The sequence below is a fragment of the Leuresthes tenuis genome, unplaced genomic scaffold (genome assembly GCF_036924035.1).
Source record: "Leuresthes tenuis unplaced genomic scaffold, fLeuTen1.0.hap1 SCAF_3, whole genome shotgun sequence".
NCBI classification, from domain to species: Eukaryota; Metazoa; Chordata; class Actinopteri; order Atheriniformes; family Atherinopsidae; genus Leuresthes; species Leuresthes tenuis.
Genome location: NW_027325357.1, coordinates 24,153,252 through 24,179,041, shown reverse-complemented (window position 1 = coordinate 24,179,041; position 25,790 = coordinate 24,153,252). Strand labels below are relative to the sequence as shown.

The window sequence follows — 25,790 nt, the reverse complement described above, 5'->3', positions numbered from 1 at the left end:
TATCGAGCATGAGGTGCACTGATTATTATTGAGCTATATTCACTATTCGTTATTGAAAAGGGTGATGAGATGGATCTTTTAGGAGAGAACGGCACTATCTTATTATTATTATTATTAATATGTTATTAATATTACAATTTATTTGCCCGTTATAGACGTAACGTAAACCCCAGCTAATAGTTGTAAAGTTAAAAGAAATAAATTGTTTGATGATCGCTTTTCAGGTAACCTGGGAAGATGCATTTTATATTCCAGTCACTAAGAGCCCCTTTTTATACAGACTGTCTATGGGTCTGGTGCATCCAGTGCCCTCGGTTCCTTTCCATTCTCCAGTGTCTTGCCCCAGGTAGCTGTCAGCGCCTGGGGCTTCACCTCCAGCCCCAGCTGAATCCTCCAATAAATGTGTTATTTTAGGAAGACTGCTTTGCTTTTTCATCTTCACTCTTGACTTTTCCTCGGGTGAACGTTGATGAGGGTTTGAGTTTCCTGTTTGTTGTTCTGAGAAGGCAAATAGCACATTTACAAGGATGTTCACTCTGCTTTTGCAAGGTTGTGTTGCAGTTTTATCAGATATTAATGACTTTTTCTTTAAAGTTATTGCAGGGACTTGCAGCTGTTTAGGAATATTAATGTATTCGAGCCTATGACGAGCGAAAGTATTCCTGTAACTAAAAGATAGTGGATGTGTTTGTCTTCTCAGCCTTTAATTATCTTTTCTGTGATGGAAAACTTAGTTGAATGTCTCTGCGCAGTAGATAATTTTGGGCTGTATGCCTTTTGAAAATTTCATTACAACCCTGTGTGTGGATTATTTTGTTCTTTTCAGGAGCTTTATATTTATGCCTTCAATATTTCAGACTACTCATGAGGCTAAACAAATTGATTTTCATTACGTGATGCCACCCAAGATTAGAAACGACAGGTTTAACCTGATCTTTAAAATTCAATTTAGGTCTAATCTGTACTCGGGTCAATTGATATTTTACAGTGACACCATTGGGGTAATTTCATCTCTGTAAACAATCACAGTAGAATTTAAATGATGCAGCAAGAATGTGGTCGAAGGGCAGTCTCTTAGCTTTCAGTAAACTCTCAACATGGACCTTAGAGGAGCTGATGCAAGGTGAGGCGAGCATCATTTCAAATAACGGAAAACAAAAAGTAAAGCTACCCGACAGACGGCACCCACCTGAGCAGCGGCCAAGGAACAGTTTAACCTTTTACTAAAAGCTACAGAATGCACAAAAGAGCCAAGCAACTCCAGAAGACACCTGGGGTGGATTATTGCCGGATTCATCCTTTGGTTAAGGAAAAACTCTTAACAGCTTAACATCAATCCAGAATCATTTAAGGCCGTCATGACTAAATGCAAACCACAGGTAACACCAGCACAGAATGGAGCGTTCTGCTTGGCCGATTGATTTTTGTGAACAGCCACACTGATGGACAGCTAAGAATTACCCATTCTATATATTCTATACTTTCATGAGAGGTGGGAATGAAGCGATAAAGCCCTGTTACTGGGAAACTAGGCTGAATGGACTCGTTGAATGACATCTTTTACAGCTTCATTTAAAATCCAACGTCAACATCTGAATGATGGTGACTGTGTCACTGTCAGAATATTTATGAACCTCCCTGTAAACTAAGAGACTAACGGACGGGGACATGCGGACATCCGGGCAGCAGCGCTGATGCTCCCGAGGCAAACAGTTTGGGGGGAGGGGGGGTGTCGGGGAAGGGGATGTTGTTGGACTGAAGGCCCTGTAGACGCCTGGCAGCAGTCAAATGAGTCTGGAAAACAGGGAAAAGTTGTTTTGCAACTGGACTTGTTAAGGCTGTGTGAATATGTTCCGCTCAAGTGAACATGTAAGAATGAATGACAGGCTGAAAAACAACCTACTTAAATTCATCCAAACCAGCCTTTCCGTTTGGTCACTGACGGATGCAGACGGACCCATTTTACAGTGAAGTAGTTATTTGTTTGTCTTAATTGCCCTTTTTTTTTTTTTTTTGCTTTTGGGATTGTTCAATTAGTTATTTTGTTACCTGTACCCTATATCTAAAAAGAGCTGCTGTGCATTTCCTGCTCTTCCTTTAAACCGCTGTAATAGAGTTCACTTGGGGATGTAAAAAGCATAGCTCTACATGCACAAAGTCGAGGGTGCAATAATTGAAGCATGTGAATAGTATATTATTTAAGACAAGACTGCAGATCCCCCCCATGTATTCAGTTATGCAAACGACGGGAGCGGTATATATCGGTGTTTGCTATTCTTCTTGAGAACAACCCATTTTGGCTCTAATGAAGTCTCTCGACGGGCTCTCGTGACTGAAGGAATGCAGAAAGCATGCTAATCCAGCGAGCTGTTGCACTGACGGTTATTTTAGGCATGAATTGTGTGTTACTGGTATTTTAGTTGTATGGGGGGGGGGGGATCAGTCATTAGAAATGATGGTACAAACTACATTATCCAACTTGACTTTTCTTCCACTATAAGATAATTTATTTAAGCCACTGTGACAACCTGCAGTGAAGCTCTTCTTGAAGCACAGTTGAGAAGAATTTTGAAGGGCAAAGTTAGGGGACATTATTCTAGTTTTTCATTTCAACACGAACATGTGCCCTGTGTGTGTGTGTGTGTTTGTAGAGATCCAAATATGAGGACTTCCCTTTGCTTCTCTCCTTTCCCTGTTTTGAACAAGCTGCTCTGGTGTGAAGCCCCTCGTGTAGTAATTATCCTGGGTCCAGCGAGTAAACAGATCCCCCTGATTTGCTTCGGAAGTCCTTCAGTTTTCATGTTAGAGCCACTTTTGCTGGTTATAAGGACCGGCGTCAGTGGCTGTTTTGCATGGAGCTATGTTTTGGTGTTTGAAAAACAGCTTTTGGTGCCTGAGAGGCGTGGGCACCAATTTATATGCACTGCATATACATTTAAGGCAGTTCCTGTTTCAGAGCGCAAACTTAAATTGATCATACACTGGGTTTTGCGGGGGCACACTTGCTGCTAATTGTGCCATTATAAAAAGTATTTTCCTTCACATTTCTTCATTTTTGGTCATCAGTTTGAATGAGAGGAAGGTGGAGAAAATGACCCGGCACTGATATAATAAGAGCTCAGGAGTTGGCGGTATTTTCTTCCCAATCACCCCAGACACTCTTAGAGAATTTCAGGCTTTGGAAGATTTGTGTTCAGACACCATTCATTTCCCAGAGCAGCAGCTTTTTACAGAAGTTATGGGATGGAGAAAAGGCTATAGTTACAGCGAGCTGTTATTTAAGGTCAAAAGGTTTTCTTCTCTCTTGTTATTACAACACGTTTGGCTTTGACTTCACCCAATCAGCCCTTTGTGCTGTCTCTGCTCCTCAACCTTCCCGAACACTTTATGGCGTTTTTGTTGTTGTACGTTTGTTCAGAGCCGAGCAGCCCCCGCTTAAGCAGGGTCGCCGTCATGCTTATGGGCTGTTCTCTCCTGCATTGTTGTCTGCTTTCTGGTGGAGTCAGCAGCAGCAACACTGAGCTCTCACCACCCATTAAATAGTGATGCTGGATGCTTACAATATTTAAATGATGAGTGTTTATCATATATTATGTATGTATTTAGATGCTGTGTGGTTTTAACTTTTAAGTAAAGCCACTGTTGCGCTTATCTCAAGCTGCACAAGCAGAGAGAATTAGGAGCAGGTTAGAAAAGCACTGGAATCAGCTAAGTTCCTGTAATGGATGCATTAGTTGGGCTGGCCTGCTTGAGCTGGTTGACGAGGCTTTCAGCTCTTTCTTCTGATCAACAAGGAATGATAATTTACCCTGATTTTATTATCATTTATTTATTTTATTCAAATAGGAGTTTGATTTGTACATTTTCTGTAATCACTCCTTTCCAAAAAAAAAAAAAATCTCAGAACATCCACTTAATAATGCGTAGGTGATCGGCCACAACCCTGCCCATGTTACATTAGCAGCAGCAAGCCAGCAGTTCTCCTTAAACCTATATGCTGTTATCTCATAGGCTTTGCTCATGATGAGTTTAACAGCAACACATCATTCATGAGCCTGCTGAACTGGCCAGAACTGTAAGTTCTGCAGTTAAACGAGTAAACCTGGGTTATGCGTCTGCATCGCTAAGGGGAGCGCTGACTGTAGGTTGTTGGAGCAAGCTTCCCGTGCACCTCATAAACTCTGAAATCTAAATCACTTGGTGTGGCAAAGTGTGTCAGACTTAATGGTGTATTTAAGTGCATCTCGTAAACCCAGGAATCTATTCTCCAATAGTCATAAAGGTTGTTTAAAACTCTTAACAATCCCTTTTTCTTTTTTCTTCTTATTTCTCTTTGTGTCTTTTATAATTACAGAAAAGCTATGTTTAAAAAAAATGTGGTTTGACTTTCTTTTGTGTTTACCGGAAAGCAGTCGCACCGTGCTTATTTATCCCAACATGGATCACTCTAAATGCGTGAGGTCCAGTGCTCTTTTAGACTTTCACAGCTGAGCCAGCTTCGGAACCATTTCAAGCTCTACGTCATTTAATGGCTGAATCACCGTTAAGGGTTAGTCCTTTTTACATTTCACCCTCTTTGTGACTCGGAGGTTGAGAGACGCTTATCAAATACTTCCCATTCCAGTGCCCACCCTCCCTTATGCCCCCTTATGAATTATCATTCACAGTCAGAACTCTGACGAAGTGCTTAAAAGAAAAAAGGAGTGGCCTTGTCATGCCCAGTGTGCCACAAAAACAGGCTAACCAACATGCACACTCATCCAGGAAAATGCGATCATCTTTTTAATCCACGTTAGAATTCATCCTTCAGCAGTTATTCACAGTTCAGTGCTTTCAGACGGTCATTCGTGTTCGTACATGGAGATATTTTTCTAATTTATCCATGCAGGCATTTTAATATTTTGTGTGTGTGTGTTATCATACGTGAGAAAGCAGCTTTGTAACCTTTATAACATTTCACAACACATTACAAACCCTGTCTGCTCGGTTGCTCAATTTAAGAAAAGTTGGAGAAGAGAAAAAGAAAATGACTTCACCGTGAGATGTATTCCACTTTCAAAAAAATTGTCTGAAAATAACAGCGTGGTTTCTTGCCGCCTCTGTCGGGTGAGTTTTTGAAAAATGGAGATTTTTGTGGCCATTTTCATGCTTTTGCCTTGAACGACTTAAAGCTTTTAAGCTTTTTGAGTGAGGAAAGGCTTTGAGACAGCCAACCCCTGAAAAAGAGCACCCATACATTGCGTTTTTGTTCGTGAAGTTAAAAAGATGCAGATTCAGTTTGACCTGCTATCGTCACATTTTAGGTTCAGATATGTGTTTTTCCCGCTGCAGACCTAACCGGCAGCGGCTGCCTACTTTCTTTCACATCCGGTAATTTTTTTTCTTGGTTAAGAGTTGAGGATTGAGAATGCAGACGGGAGCACAGTTGCTATAATGTAGCATTTTTTTACCATGTATTACAAACAACAGTACAACAAGACACATACTGAACATTTACACAATTTAAAAAGAAAAGCATCATAATCTTCTGCTCTGCATTGTGTGTATGTTCCTCTCGTGTTCATGCACTTGTCCTTGAATAACTGTCATCTTGTTCCAGCCTAACAGATGTACCAGTGGACAGCAGCGCAGATCATTTTATCTCGACTCAGTCAGAATAATATTTATCCTCCTGTTTAATTGTCAGAGGGTGAGGAAATAAAAAGGTTTGAGCATCATTTACATGCTAAACCCTAACTCGCCTAACACTCCTTGTTTTCCTTTTAATTTAATGGCCTTTCTCTTCTTTATGACTCCCTGGACTCCTTTCCCGTGAAAACATTTGCATTCACGCACACATGTTTTCCACACACCTGTGTGTGCTGTAGTGAAAGCTGGTGCAGAGGGATTCTCTCTCTGACACAGCCTGTGTCTCTCCTTCACTTTAAAAAGCCAATTTCTTTTTAATAGCAACAACAGCTGTAGCTGACAGGGCCCGCACCTGCTGATGGCGCCAACGGCTCCAGAGCTGTCCCGCAGCTTAGGCCTGACTGCTTGTCTCATTACAGGAAAAAGAGTGTAAGATGGTCGGAGGGGGCAGTGGAGGAGAGAAGAAGGGAGGAGATGTTTTGTGTTTTTGCATGCTGTAAAATACCTCAACAGAGAGCGCACTCACTTACTGAGATGATGAGTAGAAGAGGGACATTACTCATGATGGACGTCCTTGAAAAAGACATCTTATTGCAATAAGTTAATTGTATGTCATTTGCAGATCCTACTCTTACTGTCTCTGTGTTGCTCCTCTCTCTAGTGCACCTGGCTGAGTCCCAGGAGATGGCTGAATCTGCAGGAGTACCAGAGCAAGAAGCTGATGCAGGAGAGTGGCGTGGCTGTGCAGCGCTTCTACGTGGCTGACACGGCCTCTGAGGCCCTGGAGGCTGCGAAGAGGCTCAGTGAGTCGTGTTCCTAAGATATTCTGGATAACGTACAGATAATGATTTACAACTTTTCATTAAGACCCGAGAGGAATGTTTCGAGGAAAAGCTTTTTCGCTTAATTGTTGAACATTTTTTGTATTTATTATGTGTTGAGCTCATTTCAAGTTAGCTACAAAGCACAACTCAAATGCAACACAAATTATATTTTTGGGTGATTTAGAGTTTTTTTTACTAAAAAAAATTGCTCTGCAATTACTTATCATAAGGGGGGGGGGTCTTGAAAGAGCTCAGCAATAAGAGCTATGCATCTCTAATGGTGCTGAGGAGATTAAAAATGCATATCCACATGCACATAACACGCCACATCCTTGTAAATATGAGCCTGGGAGGTGTCAAAGGGACCAGGAAATCAGAGGGAATTTCCATCAGAAGGAAATGACTATGTGGTGTGAGGTGGAGAACTGAGGACACTGAAGCCAGAGACTTCTGGAGATCATTGCTAATGATTCTTTGTGTTGTTTTTAAAGCACTGTAAAGTTTTCCACCATATAGTTGAATGTTACAAGAGTAGAGTTTGAGTGTAGTTCACTCAGCTACACTGAGTGAACCTCTCATTTAACCTCATAAGCTGCCACATGTCCCCCAAGACGCCGTAAATTGTCCAGGTACATAATTCTCCTGTCCTGTCTCCTCACCTGCACAAAGAAGGGAACGTTCTCTTGATCCTTATTCTTTTACGGTCTCTCTGACATCTATCAGGCTCATGAGTATAAGGCGATGGTCTGTTACATGTTTGCAGATCTACATTTACAGATTTAGTACCTGCACTTCAGTATGTTCCCTTTGCAGTTCAGTAATAATCGCAGATGTACTGAAATCCCCCAGTTGTTTAGGATTAATTCAGTTAGTTTTATGGTGGATGTCATCGCGCTGCTGCGCACATTAAAATGATAACAGTCCAGTTCTTTGGTCCTGCTGAAGGATGTGCAAACGAGTGTGGTTGATAAGGGTTGAAGTTTTATCAGGTTTAATTACGTCTTTATCCTGTTTACTGATGTGTTTGAGTGTTTTTTTTAGCTTGGTGGTCATGCCTGCTCTGTTTTTCTTCACGGCACTCATCCGCGCTAATTTGTTTCACAGCCTCTCGCATTGAGTTTCTCACGCTTTGCATGTCATCTTTTTATTTTGTTTTCCTGTTTTTCTATTATTTATTTTTTTTAATGCAACTTGGATGATCGCCCCCGCACACTCACACAGAGCCATGCAAGAGGTACACTGAAACTACACTTGTACTACAAATCTTCTGGCATGCATTGTGCTGCATGAACAAAGATAGTCTAACACCCATTTGTATGCACCCACACATAGCTTTATATTCTGGCTCCTACCTTTCCCTTACTCTGCTTTGTTTCCATACACCAAGCTATGTAACACATACAGCCTATACTCTCACATTTATATTTCATTCAGTGTCCTCTCCAAATACAACAGCAACTTTGTGATAGTGCATCCAGGTTGACTTTCAGCCAGCTAGATGCCACTCTTATCAGCGTCTTGGCGCGTAAGCACCTGGGGCACCGCTTTCAGTGGCCCTGGTTATGATGCAGACCAAGATAAGCTGAATAGGAAGAAGAGGATATATATTTTCCTGACAGTACCTATATTGCTTGCTAAGGGATGAAATGAGGGCAATGGAAAACTCAGGAAAGAGGAGGTGGAAAGAACAGACAGCTTAATGAAACCTAGGCCAGATTCTAAGGTTGAATTACTTTGCAATTCTAGATTTGCAGTCCTTTTTTTTTTTTTTTAAGATCATTTAGAACTAAATAATTTGACCATATTAATGGTGTACTTTGGGGTTTGCATTGATTTTGCACCTCTAGAGTACACAAGCTTAAGTTGTTGTCAAATATGCTTTTTCAAATGGCGCCTGAAAGAGATTTATCACTGCAGTCTGTCGACCTCAGAGGATGCAATGTCATGATTTTTTTATTGGTTTCTGTAACCAATATTTCAAAGTCGGTTTCATAGAACCTAGAACTTTTCTATTGTTGCACCGTTGCATACCAGAAACACTTTTTAGATGGCTTGGCATCAGATGTTAATTAGCGGCGACACATTTGAGGCAACACGACTGTGGCTGCAGACTGCTGGGTTTTTGTAGCTTTCACAGCCAAATTGAAAATGCATGCAAACAATAATGTTCGCAGTAATTTGCTATTTTCTTTGTAAATTAAGCCCTCAGTTCCTATGGCACACTTCAGAGCTGCTTTGTCTCTGAACTTCATTAGTGCATTGAGCTCGGGTTAGTGTCCCTGTGCTCGTGCGTCACACTTATATATCCTGGCTTACAAGTAAAGCGTGCAATTTAGCATCTATGGATGCTTTATCTCTTTAGCTACACACTATCTGCAAATGGCTTTCTCTGGGGCTGTGTTGGGTCATACATAAATGTGATAGAGGGTGGAAGAAAAAGGGAGATTTATAACCTCTTTAGTTAAGATCTGTAGAGCTTATAAACAGACTGAGAATGCCAAGCTTCGACTCCCCAGGCGCGAGGGGAGGGCAGGGTATGGAGGCAGTTCTGCATAAAGCTCTGTTTAATGACTTTCCACTGCAGGGGACACATGGTATTACACTGTACAGGAGGTGTGGTTAGTGTCTGAGCTGTCTAGGAGCAACTCAAACAGATTTATGTGTGGTGCGGACATCCTGCTGTGCGCCCCTGGTTCCTTGTGCACACACCAGAGTGAACTCATCAAGCATCAAAGCACAGATGAATGTCATTCATAGCTTTCCTTTATGGGTACACATGCACATGCACAGAAACAAGTATCCTCCACGCTTCTGCACCCACTTAACCATGAAGTGGTACGGTTGACTGTTCAATTGCTGCTATACACAAACAGTATAGAAACACTTCTCATCCACTGAAGAGCCCGGCCCTCGTAAAGCGGACCCGGATTGATTTGTTCTACAACTGCTGAGGACAAATAGCCTAAAATCTTTCTACCTTTTCATCAAAACATTAAAAAGCGAAAAAATAAATAAAAAATGTCCGACATGGACCATCGATTCCTTTTTAACTTGAATGACAAGCCTTGGAGGAGTTTACATTGTGGCAGATGGGAGATGCACAAGCAGTCCGTGGCTTATGGAAAGACTGGTTTGATTTCTGTGGCGCCACACTGGGTGAATCCTGCAGGGAGTTATCAGAGAGTCTGAAGCTTTTGTAATGTGTGCTCTGCTGGGACACCGAGCCAGTGGCTCACTAACTGCTGCTGTCCATCCAAAACCAGTGACCCACATCCACCACCCACTCACAAGTTTTTAATCTTTGTGTTGTGTTGTGTGTGTGCTCTTAGCTTTAGTAGTGAGAAATAAACTTTTCTTTTTTGTTAAGCTCTCCCATTTTTGAATATTAATCATTTCTCTCCAGCTGAAAGACATTCAGGTATTCAGTTTTCTCGTCCTTTTGGTTATATAGATGGACTTTTTCAGACTTTTGGTAAAATCTGCTATAATCTTGAAATCAAAAATGGGGGAAACATTCAAGTAATTGTCGAGCTGGTAAAAAGTAGAACTGCTATGTGCAAAGTGGTGCTACACTGTGTCCCACACTGTGGTCGAGTTTTAGCTGCACCTTTCCCAAAACTGTCGAAAAAGTTTTGACGTTGTCTAAAATGTGATTATATGTAAAGAGCCAAATTATTTTAGTATTTAAGGCTTAAATATTCTATATAAACCCTAATACTGAAGCACAGAATGCTACACAATGCTGTTACATAAGGATCATGCAGTACATGTCATTCAAACTTCCAGGTTCTTCTACACTGAATAAACCCATTCTTTAGTTAGAAAACCTTACAAATGTTGAGGGATTCAACAAAAGTACATCTTTCTCAGGTTTTCCTGGGGCAAAGGCATCCTCAACTTACTAAAAGTTTCCAAAGTATTTCAATTCGATTTAAACTGAGATTCTGCTGCTCTAGTGGGACCTTTTGAGGGTTTTCTTGTGGCTCTATATTTAATTTAATGTGGACCTTTAAATTCAGGACCAGGTACAAAGACTACATATCGGTCCTGTCGAAACTGCAGATTTTATAGATTTTATACTCCATTTGAAAAAAAAAAAAAAAAAAAAAAGGGGTGATGTATCACCCCTTGTTCTTATGATCTTCTGTGTTTTGGAACTGAGGAGAGCGCTTCGTGTAGTTTTGAAAGCCAAATGTTCTCATTCTTGTTTAATATAGGATTTCAGCTGCTGAGCAACTTGGAGCCTTCTTTGGTATATTTTTGGCTAGACTATATGTGGCACAGCCCATAATCCATGGATGTTTCTGCCTGTCTGACAGAGAAGTCTCAGACTGAGTGGTGAAGTCACACCATTTGTCAGCCAGCTGGAGTTTTTCCATTGACTGTTACTCTTTCAGAAGGTTTATACACGCGGCCTCTCTTTTAAAGTCCTGTATGTGAAGCAGTGCAGCAGTTTCCACCCAGTGTATGTGGTGCCTTTTGTCTGAGGCACTATTGTATTCGAGAAACTTGATTCAGACCGTGGTTGTATGTGTTTTCTCACCTTTGCTCTCAACAGGCAGCTGCGAGAGTGAGTTACTATGGTTACAGAGGCATCTGTAGCCATGGCATCTCTTGCACTTAAACTTTTTCTCAGTTTTTCAGTGAGTTCATCCAAATTGTTGGTCCTTTTTTGCAATTGTTAAGCTTTGAAAATGGCCTTGTGAGCACTGAGATAAACAACCTTTAAGTTTAAAATTGTTTAAAATTTCATTAATCCTTATCATCTTGTATTTTAGTACTTTTTCATTCACATTAAATTTATTCTGTCTTTGACCAAGGTCCAATACCCTGCAAGCTCCCACTACATATGAATACTTAATGTTTTTATGTTCTTGTTAATATAGTGTAAAATATTAGATGGCTGTTCTTTTCATGATCAATTCTTGACCCAATCCAAGTATTTATATGATGTGATTGAACCCAGCAACGCTGACACAATGCCATTTTTGCATGCCTGCATAGTTAAAGATAATTAGGCTGTACAGTACAGAAAAAAACTGTCCTCTAACAAACTGCTCAGACTGGTCATATGGTAAGTTTTCAGCATGTCCTTTTGGTTTAGTAAATAATGAAATATTTCCTTACTTTGGGATATAGTGTACATGCCAGTTTAGAAGCCCAGATTATTTCACATTGGAGGTATCTTTTAAACGTGAAAGAAAATGATTTGGCGTTCAACCACAGGATTGTTCCTGTTTTTCATGTAGAACTCCCTGAGGGTGCGAAGATTACAGCTATTCAACATTGGTTTCTGGCCCTGCTCAGATATCTTAGTATGTTCATGACACTGTCCACTGTAGATGTTATTTTCCATAAGTCTGTCCATCCCTCTTGTCATTTTCTTTCTTCTGCAAGTCTCAGCCTCTTTAAAATTATATTTATACCCAATAATGTTAAACCAGTAATGTTACCTTCCCAAGTACCACACAATTTATTCAGTTCTTTGTGATCTTTTTTTTTAAATGTGTTGCTGGTAACCGGTTCAAATTAAGCATATCATTTTCTGAAAATAATGAAAAATGTCTGTTTCAACATTCAGCAACATACCCCCCCCCCCCCCCCCCCTTTTCTTTTTTCCTTCCTCAACAACGTATTTTCATGTGCATCTTATTTATCCATTCTGCATCACTGCTTTTTCTTTTCAGGGTAGATCAACAGATAGGCCTATGTGGACGTTTTTGTATAGATGGCTGTTTTGCATTTTATCCATTGATAGTACCATCATGAAGGCTATTGATTTGTTCGAACTTATTGTGCAGCACAATATGCATGTGAAAAAGACAAAGCTAATGGAATCGAGCAGAAACATTCGGAGTAGAGCCACAGTTGCACATACACATGAAACAGCAGAACGAGAGCAGCAAAACGGAAGTAGAGACTCTGAAATGAAACTTTTTTTTGTTTCTGTTTGCGCACAACGAATCGTGTGCAGGTAGATGCTAATGTTGGATAAACCTTGTTCATGATCATCAGCCTTAACAAATAGAAGCCCTAAAAGTACAGTGGTTAAACCAAATAAAAGTGTTCATCCACTTTGAAAGTCTGATTTAGATACTTTTATCTCAATTTTACCACTACATTAAAGAAAAACACCAGCATATTGTCACATAGGAATTCTAGCCCTCGAGCTCTAGCTGTGAGGATCCAACTTTTTTAGCCACGTTTCCATTCACCAGGAAAGCAAATTTTTTGAAAAGATACAAAAGAGAAATGTGAATCAGACAGACATGGAAAAACCGCTCATGAATTAAGTAATCCGTGTCATCAGTGTTTCTTCATTACAAGCATAATGCTTATTAAATCATCTTCTGACCTGGTAAAAACCTCCTCAGGCCGGTACATTTCTGCATATTATTGGACAGTTTTTCAATTTTTACTCTTTCCATTCACCTTCTTATTAATCTTATTAATAACCTTCTAGTGAAAATTAAAATAACAATGGAAACCTAGTTACTGAGAATTGATTAAAGTTTGTGAAGCAATCACTCGCAGGACCTCACTAATGACCACAGGAACTTCAGCCACAGTGGCCTGTTGCTATCATTTTTAAACTATTTACATCCATTCACTGATAACAACTTTTAAACACTGCAGGGTTTTTGTTCTCACTTTCTTGCTGTCTTTTGCCTTCACATTGTCTCATAATGTCTTCCAGCTTATAAAAGCCAAATTGGCATATTATTGAAGGTTAAAAGCCTTATTTTCACCAATTATTGTTTTCTTTTCAATGCTCCTAGCAATGATTGCTTTTGAAAGCATCCTCTTATACCTAGAATTTTTATTTTTACTTACAGGTTTTTCAACAGGTTTCTTTATTTTATTTTTTTTGCCTCGTAGCAAGTTTAAAATTTACCAAGAGCTCCTGTAACGAATGTAGATTTCATGTTTTATTTCGAAGCAGATTTGCATGACTTTGTACATGACTGCAAATATCCATGCTCACATACCTGTGCTCTGCAACACCCAAAGAGAATATGATTATGTAGTCCACTTTGTGTCTCGCCACATGCTTGACAGATGCATCTGTTGGGCAAATCTTGATGGATTCTCAGTCCGAATTCTATATCAAAACCACTTTTCCCCCACTCACTCTTTGCCTCAAAGCCCTTTATGTCTGCCATACCTTCCTGCCTCCCACAGAAATCATTCATTGACAAAATGTTGATGGAGGAATTCATGGCTCCAGTCTTATCTTAACCACACGCCTGAGCCTGTGTGAATGTGAACAAAATATAGCCGTGCAAATGTAAGTCTTCTATCTGATGAGATGCAGAGAATGTCTTTACGGTTGTCATCTTCATGGCTTTCCTTCGCTAACTGTGCCAGTCACATTTTCCATTTATTTCCTGTTTTTGTCATTCAGTTTTTAAAGTTCCCGTGATTTTCACAATCCTCGCTCACCTCATCTGCCCAGGCTGCTGTTTTTCCCAGAACTCTCACTGCCAGAATAACAATTAACAGAGGAAGGGAACATTTTAATATCTGTCACTCTGCCATGAATATTCAGTGTAAACTGTTTTTATTCATGACTGTCCAATCTCATGTGTGCTTATTAGAGGGATAGTCGATGTGATGTCGGCTTGCTGAATAGTGCCAAGCTACCTTGACATTAGCAAAGTCTTTGATGAGGCAGATGTATGTGAATGTATGCTTGTAAAATTAGTGATACATATTTTTTTATATTTTATTTATTATTTTATTTCTTCTTATTTATTTATTTTATATTTCATTATTTTGAGCGTGTGATAAACAGTATGTCTTCCTCTATCATCCATGTCAAAGGCGTCAGCAGTGGCAGAATTTTACCAAAATAGTTGGCAACATTTTGTGTATCACAGCTCGACTACAAACATGGCGTATCACCTAAAAACGGTAATACTTCAATATTATAGGCTTTTAATATGATATTAAACATATTTCAGTATTTTAGTCTAATAATCGTTTATTCGTTTTAGAACTGAAGGCGCACCCGCACGCAACAACGGCAGCATCCCTCAGATGCACCCAGACCACGCTGAATGTTAAAGGGGAACTTCGATATTTTCAAACCTAGACCTTATTTCTGGCATGAAATGCATTCATCTACTCACCGAGAACAGTTTGGCAAAAGTCGGCGTCCTTCGGAAGCTATTTAGATAACTCGAGATCCATATAGCGGAGTGAACGGGGGCATAGACGTAGACGATGCAGCCTCAATAAGGCATCATCTGTCTTTATTTCACCAATACTTTAAGGCAAATGAATGAATGAATGCGTACTATTGCACTGTTAGCTCATAGCTGCAATGTTGTTGTTATTAGTGGCTATCGGGGGGCTTATAGAGGGCTTTCTACACACTCGTCTACTGGGATGACGTCATCGACGCGCTGCTGCAGCACAGCTCATTCACTCCGGTAAGGACGTCCATCGTACTCAAAGTTGTCGTCCACGTCGTCAAAATCTGATAAATTTCCTGCCATGTTGCACAAAACTATCAGTAGGAAACTACATGTGAAGTTAGCCGACTGTCACAGAGCACGAGTGAATGAGCTGTGCTGCAGCAGCGCGTGTCGATGATACTGCAATTATACTCATTCATTCATTCATTCATTCGTCTTAAAGCATTGGTGAAATAAAGACAGATAATGCCTTATTTAGAGGCTGTATTGTCAATGCCCTGTTCTCTCCCGTTATATGGATATACGCAGATCTCGAGTTATCTAAATGTCTTCCGAAGGACGCCGACTTTCACCAAACTCGGTGAGTAGATAAATGTATTTCATGCCAGAAATAAGGTCCAGGTTTAAAAATACCGGAGTTCCCCTTTAAGCCTCCTCTATCATCCAAACGTAATTCTGTAATGCACAGCTTTATTTTGTCTGCACTTGTCTTGTTTATTGTTAGCTTTTTGTATAGCTTGTTATATCTTCATTTGTAAGTCGCTTTGGATAAAAGCGTCTGCTAAATACATAAACATAAACATTGATCTGGGATGTTTAATGAAGATATTTTTCTCTGAATTGCCTTTAGTGTTTAAATGCCTTCTAGTGCTTATATCAGTATATTTTTGGTAATCGTGGGCAATTATATTTTGCAGATGCACGTGATGTAAAATGCTGTCGCAGTCGAGTCCCCCCACCCCATCTGTTGATTTTTATTTTCTATTTTCTATTTTTTTTTTTTTTTTTTTTTGTCGAAATTTCAAGGTTTCAGTCGACCAAGAATTTCATTGGTTGACTACAGCCCTAGAAATGTTTAATTTTTAGATGGTTTGTGGATGATGGTGTTCACACTGCATTATCAAAGGTATTTGGATGTTCACACAGAATAATTATGACACTGCTGCATCATTCAGTCTGCAGGAACCATCTGAGCAGTGAAAAGCAGGGGTGGGCGACATTCTCGTATCTTTTCCTATGGAAATCTCATGGCTTGGGCTTCACATTGTTCTACAGGTGAAGGATCTCAGGATAGTATCGTATCTTGTATATTATCATAATTTGGCAGACAATCTGCTTTTCAGAAAAACTGTATAGCTCAGTTAGATAAATAAATCCATAAACACATACCGACAGAGTTTACCTATTTGCCAGCCAGCTGTGTTCAAATCTTCCTGCCCCGCTTGAACTAACCAAAAGTGTGACTCATTGACACAAAACATTAAGCACTGTTAAAGATGTAACCATAGCACTCAAAGTATACTGGAAATCCGGCCAACATCCTGAATGAATCATCAAAGAGGTGGACATGCATTATAAATAAACGCTTTGACTAGGCCAGAGCACCGGGACCTACTTTGGGCATTTGGGGGAGGATAGGACTTACAGAGTCATCCACTGCCTTGGAAGGTTGTACAGAAACAGACGGTATACCATAAACAAAGCCAAGTGTTTGTTTGAAGGATCTGTACTGTAGATTACCAGAAGGATGGTTCAAAACAACAAACATGACTTAATAATCAATCAATCTGTTGTATTTCTCTTCACTTGCACAAACCTTTAAATTCAGCTTAATATGAAAATAATCACATGCAAAGTGTGCATTGTAGTCGAAGATAAATCAACACAGCAATGCCTTTCTGTAGTTATGTAAATGTATGAGAACAACAGAAACATTTTTTAAGTGAATTAACAAAACCCCAATCAGCAAAGTATATCCCTAAAGCCTACAATCTATTTAGTGGACGTTACATTCTTGCTGGAATACATGAGAATGGCTCCTCGTTAAAGGTCTACAAGAAACTGTTAAAGTTGCATAGAGATGATATAACACATACTGTACTCATGCTTTTGCTGCTAAAAAATGAATAGATAAAAAGGAACAGCTTTCTCTGGCTGGGTGCTGAGAAGCATTTACACCTCTGACTGGGCCTGGTGCTGCCCAGAGTACAATATGCTCATTTACCCAACACTCTGCATAACCTGTGCCATCTGTCGTATAAATGTACTCCCCAACACAGGCATCACGAAAAGCAGTTATGAGGTTTTATCCATCTGCAACATATTTACCAGTTCACCTACACCCACTCTTTTCTCTGGGCAACTCAGTGTCCAGAGCGTACAAAGTGTTGATTAAGTGCTCATAGACGTAGCCAAAGTAAAGAAGGCTGAAACATGATCATAACTCAACAGGATTCGAAAGCTTAAGCATCGAATTGGGCCTAGAAATGGCTGAAGACAGATTTTCAAACATTTTATCGAGTGATAATATGAGGGCGGCTGTTGATGGAACGAATCGATGGCACAACTTGAAGTGAGGCCTCAGCAAAGTGGACTCGGGTATCATTTATGGGCTGATATTGTTTAATAATTACGCATCAATTTATACAGCTTTTGTTGCTTTATTATAAACTGTACAGTGTATTAAACCTTCAAAATATCTGATTACTTGATTGATGACGTACCTCTGTGGCACATTAGCATTACCCATGGCTCAATTCTTGTTTAATAGTGTCCCAACACCAACTGAATGCTTTTATTTCCATAAAACTAACGCTTAATTGAGCAGTGAATTTGTGAGAATACCAATTTTTTTTCTCCTTATTGTTTGGCTGTGTTGCTTTGTTATCATCCTCAGTTCCAGTTTTATCCTCTGTGGATTTTGACACCAGTGTCGTATAAAACCCAGCTCCTTTGACATCAAATTGTGTTTTACTCTGCTCTTTTTGTCCGAAACCGATCTTTTCGCATCAATTACAAATGTGTGGACAAATCTAGCAGGAGAGAACAGTATGATCAAAGAGAAAAATATGACGGCACAGCAGTACTGTCCACATTACATGCATGTATGGCCCGCTTCCTTTTCATCAGGGGACAAACAAATATATCTTACTGTCAAACATGGTTAAAGCATGAAACGTGGCCCGGGCTCTCTTCGCTGTGAATCCTCCCCCATCTCATTCACGATGTCCCCACTGGAGCTGCCTCATGCACTTCAACATTTCAAGCGCCTTTTAACACCACTTTCATCTTTCCCCTTCAGAAAATGAGACAGAGTCTCTGGTGAAAAGTGCCGACAGTAGTAGTTAGGGTTGAGTAGTGTTAGCTCAACTACGGCCTTCTCACTTCTGTCTCTGTCTGAAGTAGCGCAAGCTAATACGAGTCTCTCAGAAGTAAGTCTGTTTACGAACGTACACCAGCTGGGGCCTGTAGCAGTTCCTCCTCTCATTGGTCTATTGGACAAAGGACTATCAACAAGCTTCTCATCTATTGAGGCAACTGATCGTACATTGGGCTCTCGAGCTTCAAAGGATTATGGAGCCGTAGTCTTTTAAGGGAGATTGCTCTTGTATTGTGGCCATTTTTTCAGTCTTGCTGTCGGCCATTTAATTTGAAATCAGGATGGTTATTATTACCACATCTATTGTTTCCACTAAAAACACTGTGGTCTCTTGGCAAGGATACCGTCAATGACGAGAGAAGGTCTTTTATTGATGTTAATTTCAAATTAAAAGTCAAGCAGAAACAATGTTCAGCACTGTGTTTCAGCCCCCGCATGAAAAATGCTTAATTGTATGTGATACTCTGTAGTTTGTGTTTGCTGAACGTAATCGTAGCATATGCGATTGAATTGTTTGCCCCCAATGTTTTTCTTTTTTTGGAATATATGAACTTAGCATGTGCCTTTTTTTTTTTTTTTTTTTTTTTTTTTTTTTTTTTTTAAATTAATTAATTTTCTTATAAAGGAATTTGACCAATTTACTACCATTAACCATCTCACTGACGCTTATTTGCTCCAAGTTTGGAACACATATTATTTTAATAATTTCTTCTTAAATGGGTTGAGGTTCATTTAAATCTAGTAATGTAAAGTCAAAGCAATGTTGCTGTTTTTTATTGCTCTTACCCACATATTCTGACTTCTTTCTTTTATGGCTTTATTGCAATCTCTTGTAATTTCCATCCGTTTTGTCCACTGAGTACTGCAACTTCCCTACCTTTGTCCGTATAGCTCAATGCGCTTCAGTTTGTGCCCAGGTCTCATTCAAGAAAAATAATGTGCTTATTTGCTGAGCAAATATATATCGTGAGATCAGTGCACGAGACAAACAAAAAAAAGTCCAGGGTGTTGGGTGTAGTGAGCCCCATTCATCTCTGCCTCACCTCCACATTCCCTGCAAGGCTGCTGCTGATAGACGGAAGAGCTCTCGTCCCTCCATACGGCTGACCTGTCACAAAGGAAGACAGATGTTAGCCTGCAGTTTTCTGCCCGCTCTACCTGCCAAGATAACACGCATGGCACACAGTTTGGAAAGAAGCGGGGAGCGGCTGGTGTGAAACAAAAGGTTATTAACGCAGGCTCTGTGCCCTGCTGTCAGGCGGGTAAAACTGAATTCCCTCGCTGGCTGCGGAGCTACAAAAATGCACACATGTAGACTTTTTGTAGAATCTGCAAACACAACATGAGAGATCAAACGCAGACAAGCAGCCTACCCAGACACACATTACACTGACCTCTCCACGGGCCTCTTGTTATCCCTTACATTAGCAGGCTCTTAGGCCTTTAGTGTTGGTTGGAGAAGGCAATGCATCTGAAATTGTCTTAACGGCTGTAAATAGGCTTTGCAGGGTAAAGCAGCCTGTCCCTCAAAGAGCTGATTTCTGTAAGCAGCTTAGTGTTTCCACCTCCTCATTACACACCCTAACCTATTCATGTTGTGGGTAAGACATGGAATTATTCTTCACACATCCCCTCCATCGTATTAGGATGGTGCTAATGCGCCAGTAGAAGTTTGTTGTTGGGGGTTCCACTCCCAAAATAAATTCGACATAGTTGTTCTGCTGTGCTGGAGTTAGGGGTTAAATTGGGGAACCTATAGAAAAAACAGAAATGGAATGAAATGTCCAAGCACCTTGAGCTTTGTTGCTCCAACCATTAGGCATGCTTCATTACTCATCCATGGAAACTGCATTGTGAGTAGTCCTTCTGCCCTCTGATGCATCAGCAGAATGTTGCAGCAGCTGTTGGTACTTTTTTGATAGTTTCTTTTTTTCCTGCTGTTGTTCATGCTGAACTGATGAAAACTGCTCAGACAATAACGAGAGCCAAGTATCTCATTTTGTCTGGATTTTTGTGACGGTTTTGTCTATGAATAGACTTGGTGTTATTCCATTTAAGTGTGTCACGTTGTGGCCTGATAGACGTGCACGCATCATTCTCACCCCCAGATATCCCCGCGTCCATTTAGCACCCACTGTCCGCAACACCATTATCAGTACAGTCACACCTTTGTTTGCCATGCTATGACAAACTCTCCGTCATGGGTTTGAACTGCACCTCTCTGTCTGAGACCCGGGCCATCTCAGGTTGTCATTAGAGGTGCTTTCTACGTGCAAAAGCCTGGTGGACGTCTCCTCTAATGAGGACTCAGCTGTCAAGCAAGCAGTGAGTGAAGAAGGTGTTACATCGAGGTGCCACTGTCGGTTTCGGACACTGATATTCTTTTCCTTTGTGTACCACTAAGATGGCATCATTACTTGTAGATGAAGACAGACACAAGGACAGTGGGTTTAACTAGGCAAGACAGTGTGATGGTAATGATTTATTTAGTTGCAGCAAGCAAAATTGTCATTGTTGTTGTTTTGTGCCCAAATCAGTTTTTTAGTGTCTTGTTTTACCTTTGCTTGTGGTCTGACTGACATGTCTGTAGCAAGAAGGCTTTATAGAGTGGGAATAGGATCTATCAGTGTTATCTGACTTTTCAATCTCAACTGAACAGGCAACAACAGCAAGTATTGCTTCAAGGCCGTCATAAACTATATTGCCAAAAGTATTCACTCACCCTTCCAAATAATTAAATTCAGGTGTTCCCATCACTTCCGTGGCCATGCAGACTGCTTCTACAAATATTTGTGAAAGAATGGGTCGCTTTCAGGAGCTCAGTGAATTCCAGCGTGGTACCATGATAGTATGCTATCTGTGCAACAAGTCTAGTCGTGAAATTTCCTCGCTACTAAATATTCCACAGTCAACTGTCAGTGGGATTATTACAAAGTGGAAGTGATTGGAAACTACAGCAACTCAGCCACAAAGTGTAAGGCCACATAAGGGTGTAAGGGGTGTAAGGGTAAAAGCGGGGTCAGCGGATGCTGAGGCGCACAGTCAAGTCAAGTCAAATTTATTTGTAAAGCACATTTCATGTACAAAACAATTCAAAGTGCTTTACATAGAGTAAAAGCATTGCAGCAGGGAGTGGAAGAAGCATTAAAAATACATAAAAGAATATAAAGTGAAAGAAATCAAATAATTAAAATGAAATTAAATTTATTAAAAACAAGCAACAGTCTAGATAAGATAAAAGATATCGTACAGATTTCATGCATAGCTGCGTGAACAAAGAAATGTTTTTAACCTGGATTTAAAAATGTCTAAATTTGGTGAAAGTTTCATTTCAACTGGGAGTTTGTTCCACTTGTTTGCAGCATAACAGCTAAATGCTGCTTCTCCATGTTTAGTCTGGACTCTGGACTGGACCAGCTGACCTGAGTCCTTGGATCTAAGGGCTCTGCTGGGTTTATATTCTCTGAACATATCACAGATGTATTTTGGGCCTAAACCGTTCTGGAATTTGTAAACCATCAGTAGGCTTTTAAAATCTATTCTGTGACTGATTGGAAGCCAGTGTCAAGATTTTAAAACTGGTGTGATGTGTTCAGATCTCCTGGTTCTGGTTCTGGTTCTGGTCCTGGTTAAAACTCTACCAGCAGCGTTCTGGATGAGCTCCAGATGTTTGATGCTCATTTTGGGAAGTCCAGTTAAAAGACTATTACAGTAATCGAGTCAATAGTGCACAGAGGTTGTCAGCTTTCTGCAGAGTCAGTTGCTATACACCTCCAAACTTCATGTGGCCTTCAGATTAGCTCAAGAACAGTGCGTAGAGAGCTTCATGGAATGGGTTTCAGTGGGCGAGCAGCTGTGTCCACGCCATACATCACCAAGTGCAATGCAAAGTGTCGGATGAAGTGGTGAAAAGCACGCTGCCTCTGGGCTCTAGAGCAGTGGAGACGCGTTCTCTGGAGTGACCAATCACGCTTCTCCATCTGGCAATCTGATGGACGAGTCTGGGTTTGGCAGTTGCCAGGAGAACAGTGTTTGTCCAACTGCACTGTGCCAAGTGTAAAGTTTGGTGGAGGGGGGGTTATGGTGTGTGGTGGTTCTTAAGGAGCTGGGCTTGGCCCCTTAGTTCCAGTGAAAGGAACTCTGAATGCTTCAGCATACCAAGAGATTTTGGACAATTTCATGCTCCTAACTTTGTGGAAACAGTTTGGGGATGTTCCCTTCCTGTTCCAACATGACTGTGCACCAGTACACAAAGGAAGGTCCATAAAGACATGGATGAGCAAGTTTTGTGTGGAAGAACCTGACTGACCTGCACAGAATCCTGACCCAACCCGATGGAACACCTTTGGGATGAATTAGAGCAGAGACTGCAAGCCAGGTCTTCTCATCCAACATCAGTGTCTGACCTCACAAATGCGCTTCTGGTCAAAAATTCCCATAAACACACTCCTGAACCTTGTGGAAAGCTTGCCCAGAAGAGTTGAAGCTGTTATAGCTGCAAAGGGTGGGGCGACGTCACATTAAACCCTGTGGATTAAGAATGGGATGTCACTTAAGTTCATATGCCTGTAAAGGTAGATGAGGGAATACTTTTAGCAATATAGTGTATGTCAAGGTAGAAGCAAAACCTGTGTTTTCCTGACTTTTCTTTTGGTTCACTTCCAATCACTGTATGAATTGAGAAGCACTTTCTGTCTCACCTTTTCATAGTTGGGTAGAATTGGAAAAGGTGAAGGTTTACAGAAACCTCAAATTGTCTAAGATAATATCAGCTTTACATTTCTAGTTAAATTAAATGATCAATAAATGACAAGCAGCGTTATTATTAAGCATGACCTCTTCTGTGTAACTGTGCTTAAGTGGAATAAAAACAGGATGTGTAGTCAAGGTGATTACGCTGATTATTTTACTAAAGTAAGTTTTGACCTAATTTGACCCTCTTAAACACAAATGGAGAATGGAGGTGCATATTCAATTCTCTGCAGATATGATTAACAGAGCTCTCTTTTTTTTTTTTTTTAAAGCATTATCACACTGCGTTGCTTATGGTGCTTTTTGCCGCAGTATGTTACAGTTGTGAAAGAGAAAGCACACCCTCTTCCAGGTTTAAGGTTTTACAAATTAGGACATTATTAAAAATTAATCTGAACCTTACAGTTTTGAAATCTGGTAAATACATCCTCAGATGAATAACAATATGTGACATATGACACCATGTCATTATTTATTGAACGAAAACTGAGCCAAATGCAGAAGCAGGGAGAGAAAAACTTAGTACAATCTTTGATTCAGCAGCTTGTAGAACCAGCAGCAACGATCCTGATGTATTCATTTTTTTTGCATTGACGGTGTCAGTTTCTCACATCAGTCTCTGAGCTTCTTGACAACATTGCAGCTGATCATTTAGGTTTACGGACTTTTGTTTATGAAGGTTCCACTGCATTGTTTTAATTGAGGTGAGTTCTGCACTTTGACTGGGCCGAAGCAACACTTTGATTCTTTTCGGTTTTCTTCAGCCATTCCTATGTGGCTTTCCTGGTCTGATTGGAATCATTGTCCTGTTGCATGACCCGATTTCAGCCAAGCTTTAGTTAACAGACAGATGGCCTCACATTTGGCTCTGGAAGACTTTAATGTACACAGAGTTCATGGTCGGCTTGACTTGAAGATGCTTAGGTCCTGTTGGTGAAAAGCTTTTGCAGGTGCTGATTTCAACAAGTCGCAGTGCTTAACATTGTGACCACTTTGGTGGTGGTGGTTTAACATCTCCACTTTGGTCTCAGTTGTCCAAAGGACATTGTTTCAGAAGTCTGGTGGTTCAGATGCAACTTTTCTGAGCTTTGCATGGTCTGGCCTTAGTGGGACATCCACTTCTGGAAATATTTTCCACTTTGGCAAGAATCATTCTCACTGTATTGTTGGATTGGAAATGGCCTTTTAACCCTTCCCAGATTGATGGGAAGCAACAATTGTTTCTCGAAGATCATTATTGATGTATTTTCTAAATGGCACTGTTTTAAAACACACCTGAATGCTACAGACCAACAAACTGCCAAAACCTAGAGTGACTGCTGTGTGACGAGATGGGATTAATGAATCCAAATGGTTCAATGTGTTCAATGTGAGTCAGACTGTTGCAGACATTTTTCTTCAGCAGATCCCAAAGATTCTCATTTTGATTAAAGTCTGGATCTGCGATGTCTCACCCTCTCTTTATGTCGATCAACTAATCTTAAGCATTTGATTAGCTGCACTTGGCAGCTATTTACCCCTTTAATCCCAATGGAAGCATTAAGGATGGACTCTTTGAAAAATAAATCATGACTTCGTATAATAAATGAGGATATTGTTGCTCACCTGAGCATGTATTGTTGATGACCAGATGATTTTTAAAAAAAATCTATTTTTCTTGTAAAGATGCCACATTCAGTGAAAAGAACTGTGGGGAAAGCATAGTTACACCCACACCACTTATGTTGACAGTTTAGTAAAATACATTTCAATACATTTTTTTTCCATTAAGACTCATTTTTACATTTTTGACAGCAATCAACTATATCCTGATTTATCACCAGGTTTAGTGTCATGATGGGCACAGATGCTGAGGGTTGAAAATGGCCTTTTCTTTCCACCGGTGTAAATGGTGTTTATCCACACGAAGGCTCACATTCTCTGTGTGTGTTTGTTTTCCCCTTTTCTCCCAAGAGTTTGATTAGTCTTCCCCGTTTATCCACCACATTACTTTAATTATGGCACACATGGATGCTGTGAGACACCCACCCTGATCTTTTTCTCTCTCCGTGCAGATGGTAGCCTCATCTTTCTCTCTGTGGACTGGCGAGTAGCCTACATTTGTCCCTTACCAGCCAGCAATCCCCCTCATGGCACAGCCTCGCAGGCTTAATTAAATGTCGGACCAAAGCTAACTGTGCTGCCGGCCTCCCGTGAGCTACATGGAAATGGAGAAGGAGGGGGGGGGGGGCTGAATGAACGTGGAGAAAGAAAGACTTATTGTAGAAGTAGCATCCTCTTTGCCAGCTGCTGTCACAGGCGAGCAGACTGCGAGTTGATTTGCACTCATTACTGGGAAATGAGTAAGGCCTGAGGATGATGACCGCATTACTCAGAATGCATGTGATGTGATCGGAGATGTTGTGCGATGTTTAATCTCTTCCCCCGTGTCCCCAAGAAATAGAAAATAAATGGATCTGAAAATCTTGTTCTACATCTTCACAGTGGGCCATGCATGATCCAAATGGAAGTGGAGAACTGATTATGCAACAATGTTTTTCTGCCCCCAAGAAAAAGTCTCTCATTCAGCAGATCACCGGACCACTTTCTGCTGGAGATATTAGGAATAATTGTGGCAGCATCAAGTAAAGAAATGATAAATTTATCCGGGGCATCTTTGCTGTGTCCTCTCAGGAAGGAAAATGTACATTCAAGGAGGCATCTCGGACAGAATGTACAATATATTGCCGTCTTGTGGAACATACATGTGCGTCACCCTTCATTATCCTGACCTCATAGTTTACAGGTTTAATATTGCATTTTTCCACCACATAAACACCCTGAGCTCTGAGTTTTTGACGGAACTCGCTGGTGTCGTTACTTATTAAATTCAAGCATGTGACCTTCTCGCCTCTTGTACTTCACCATGTCTGGGTCGAACATAAAAAGCAGGCCTCGTTTCTGATTTTACATACTGCCTCCGCTTTTCCAGCAACTCCTCCCTCTGCTCCACGCTCATTAAGGACC

At 40.6% G+C, this 25,790-nt stretch overlaps 1 protein-coding gene across 1 annotated transcript in view; it reads left to right on the top strand.

Annotated features, from left to right (window-relative positions):
• The window catches only part of suclg2 (succinate-CoA ligase GDP-forming subunit beta), an 88,890-nt gene that overhangs the window by 14,238 nt on the left and 48,862 nt on the right, over positions 1–25,790 (top strand). The window contains exon 2 of the mRNA XM_072382679.1: positions 6,290–6,431. Within this exon, the coding sequence (XP_072238780.1) occupies positions 6,290–6,431 (142 nt within the window). The remainder of the gene's footprint in view (positions 1–6,289; positions 6,432–25,790) is intronic.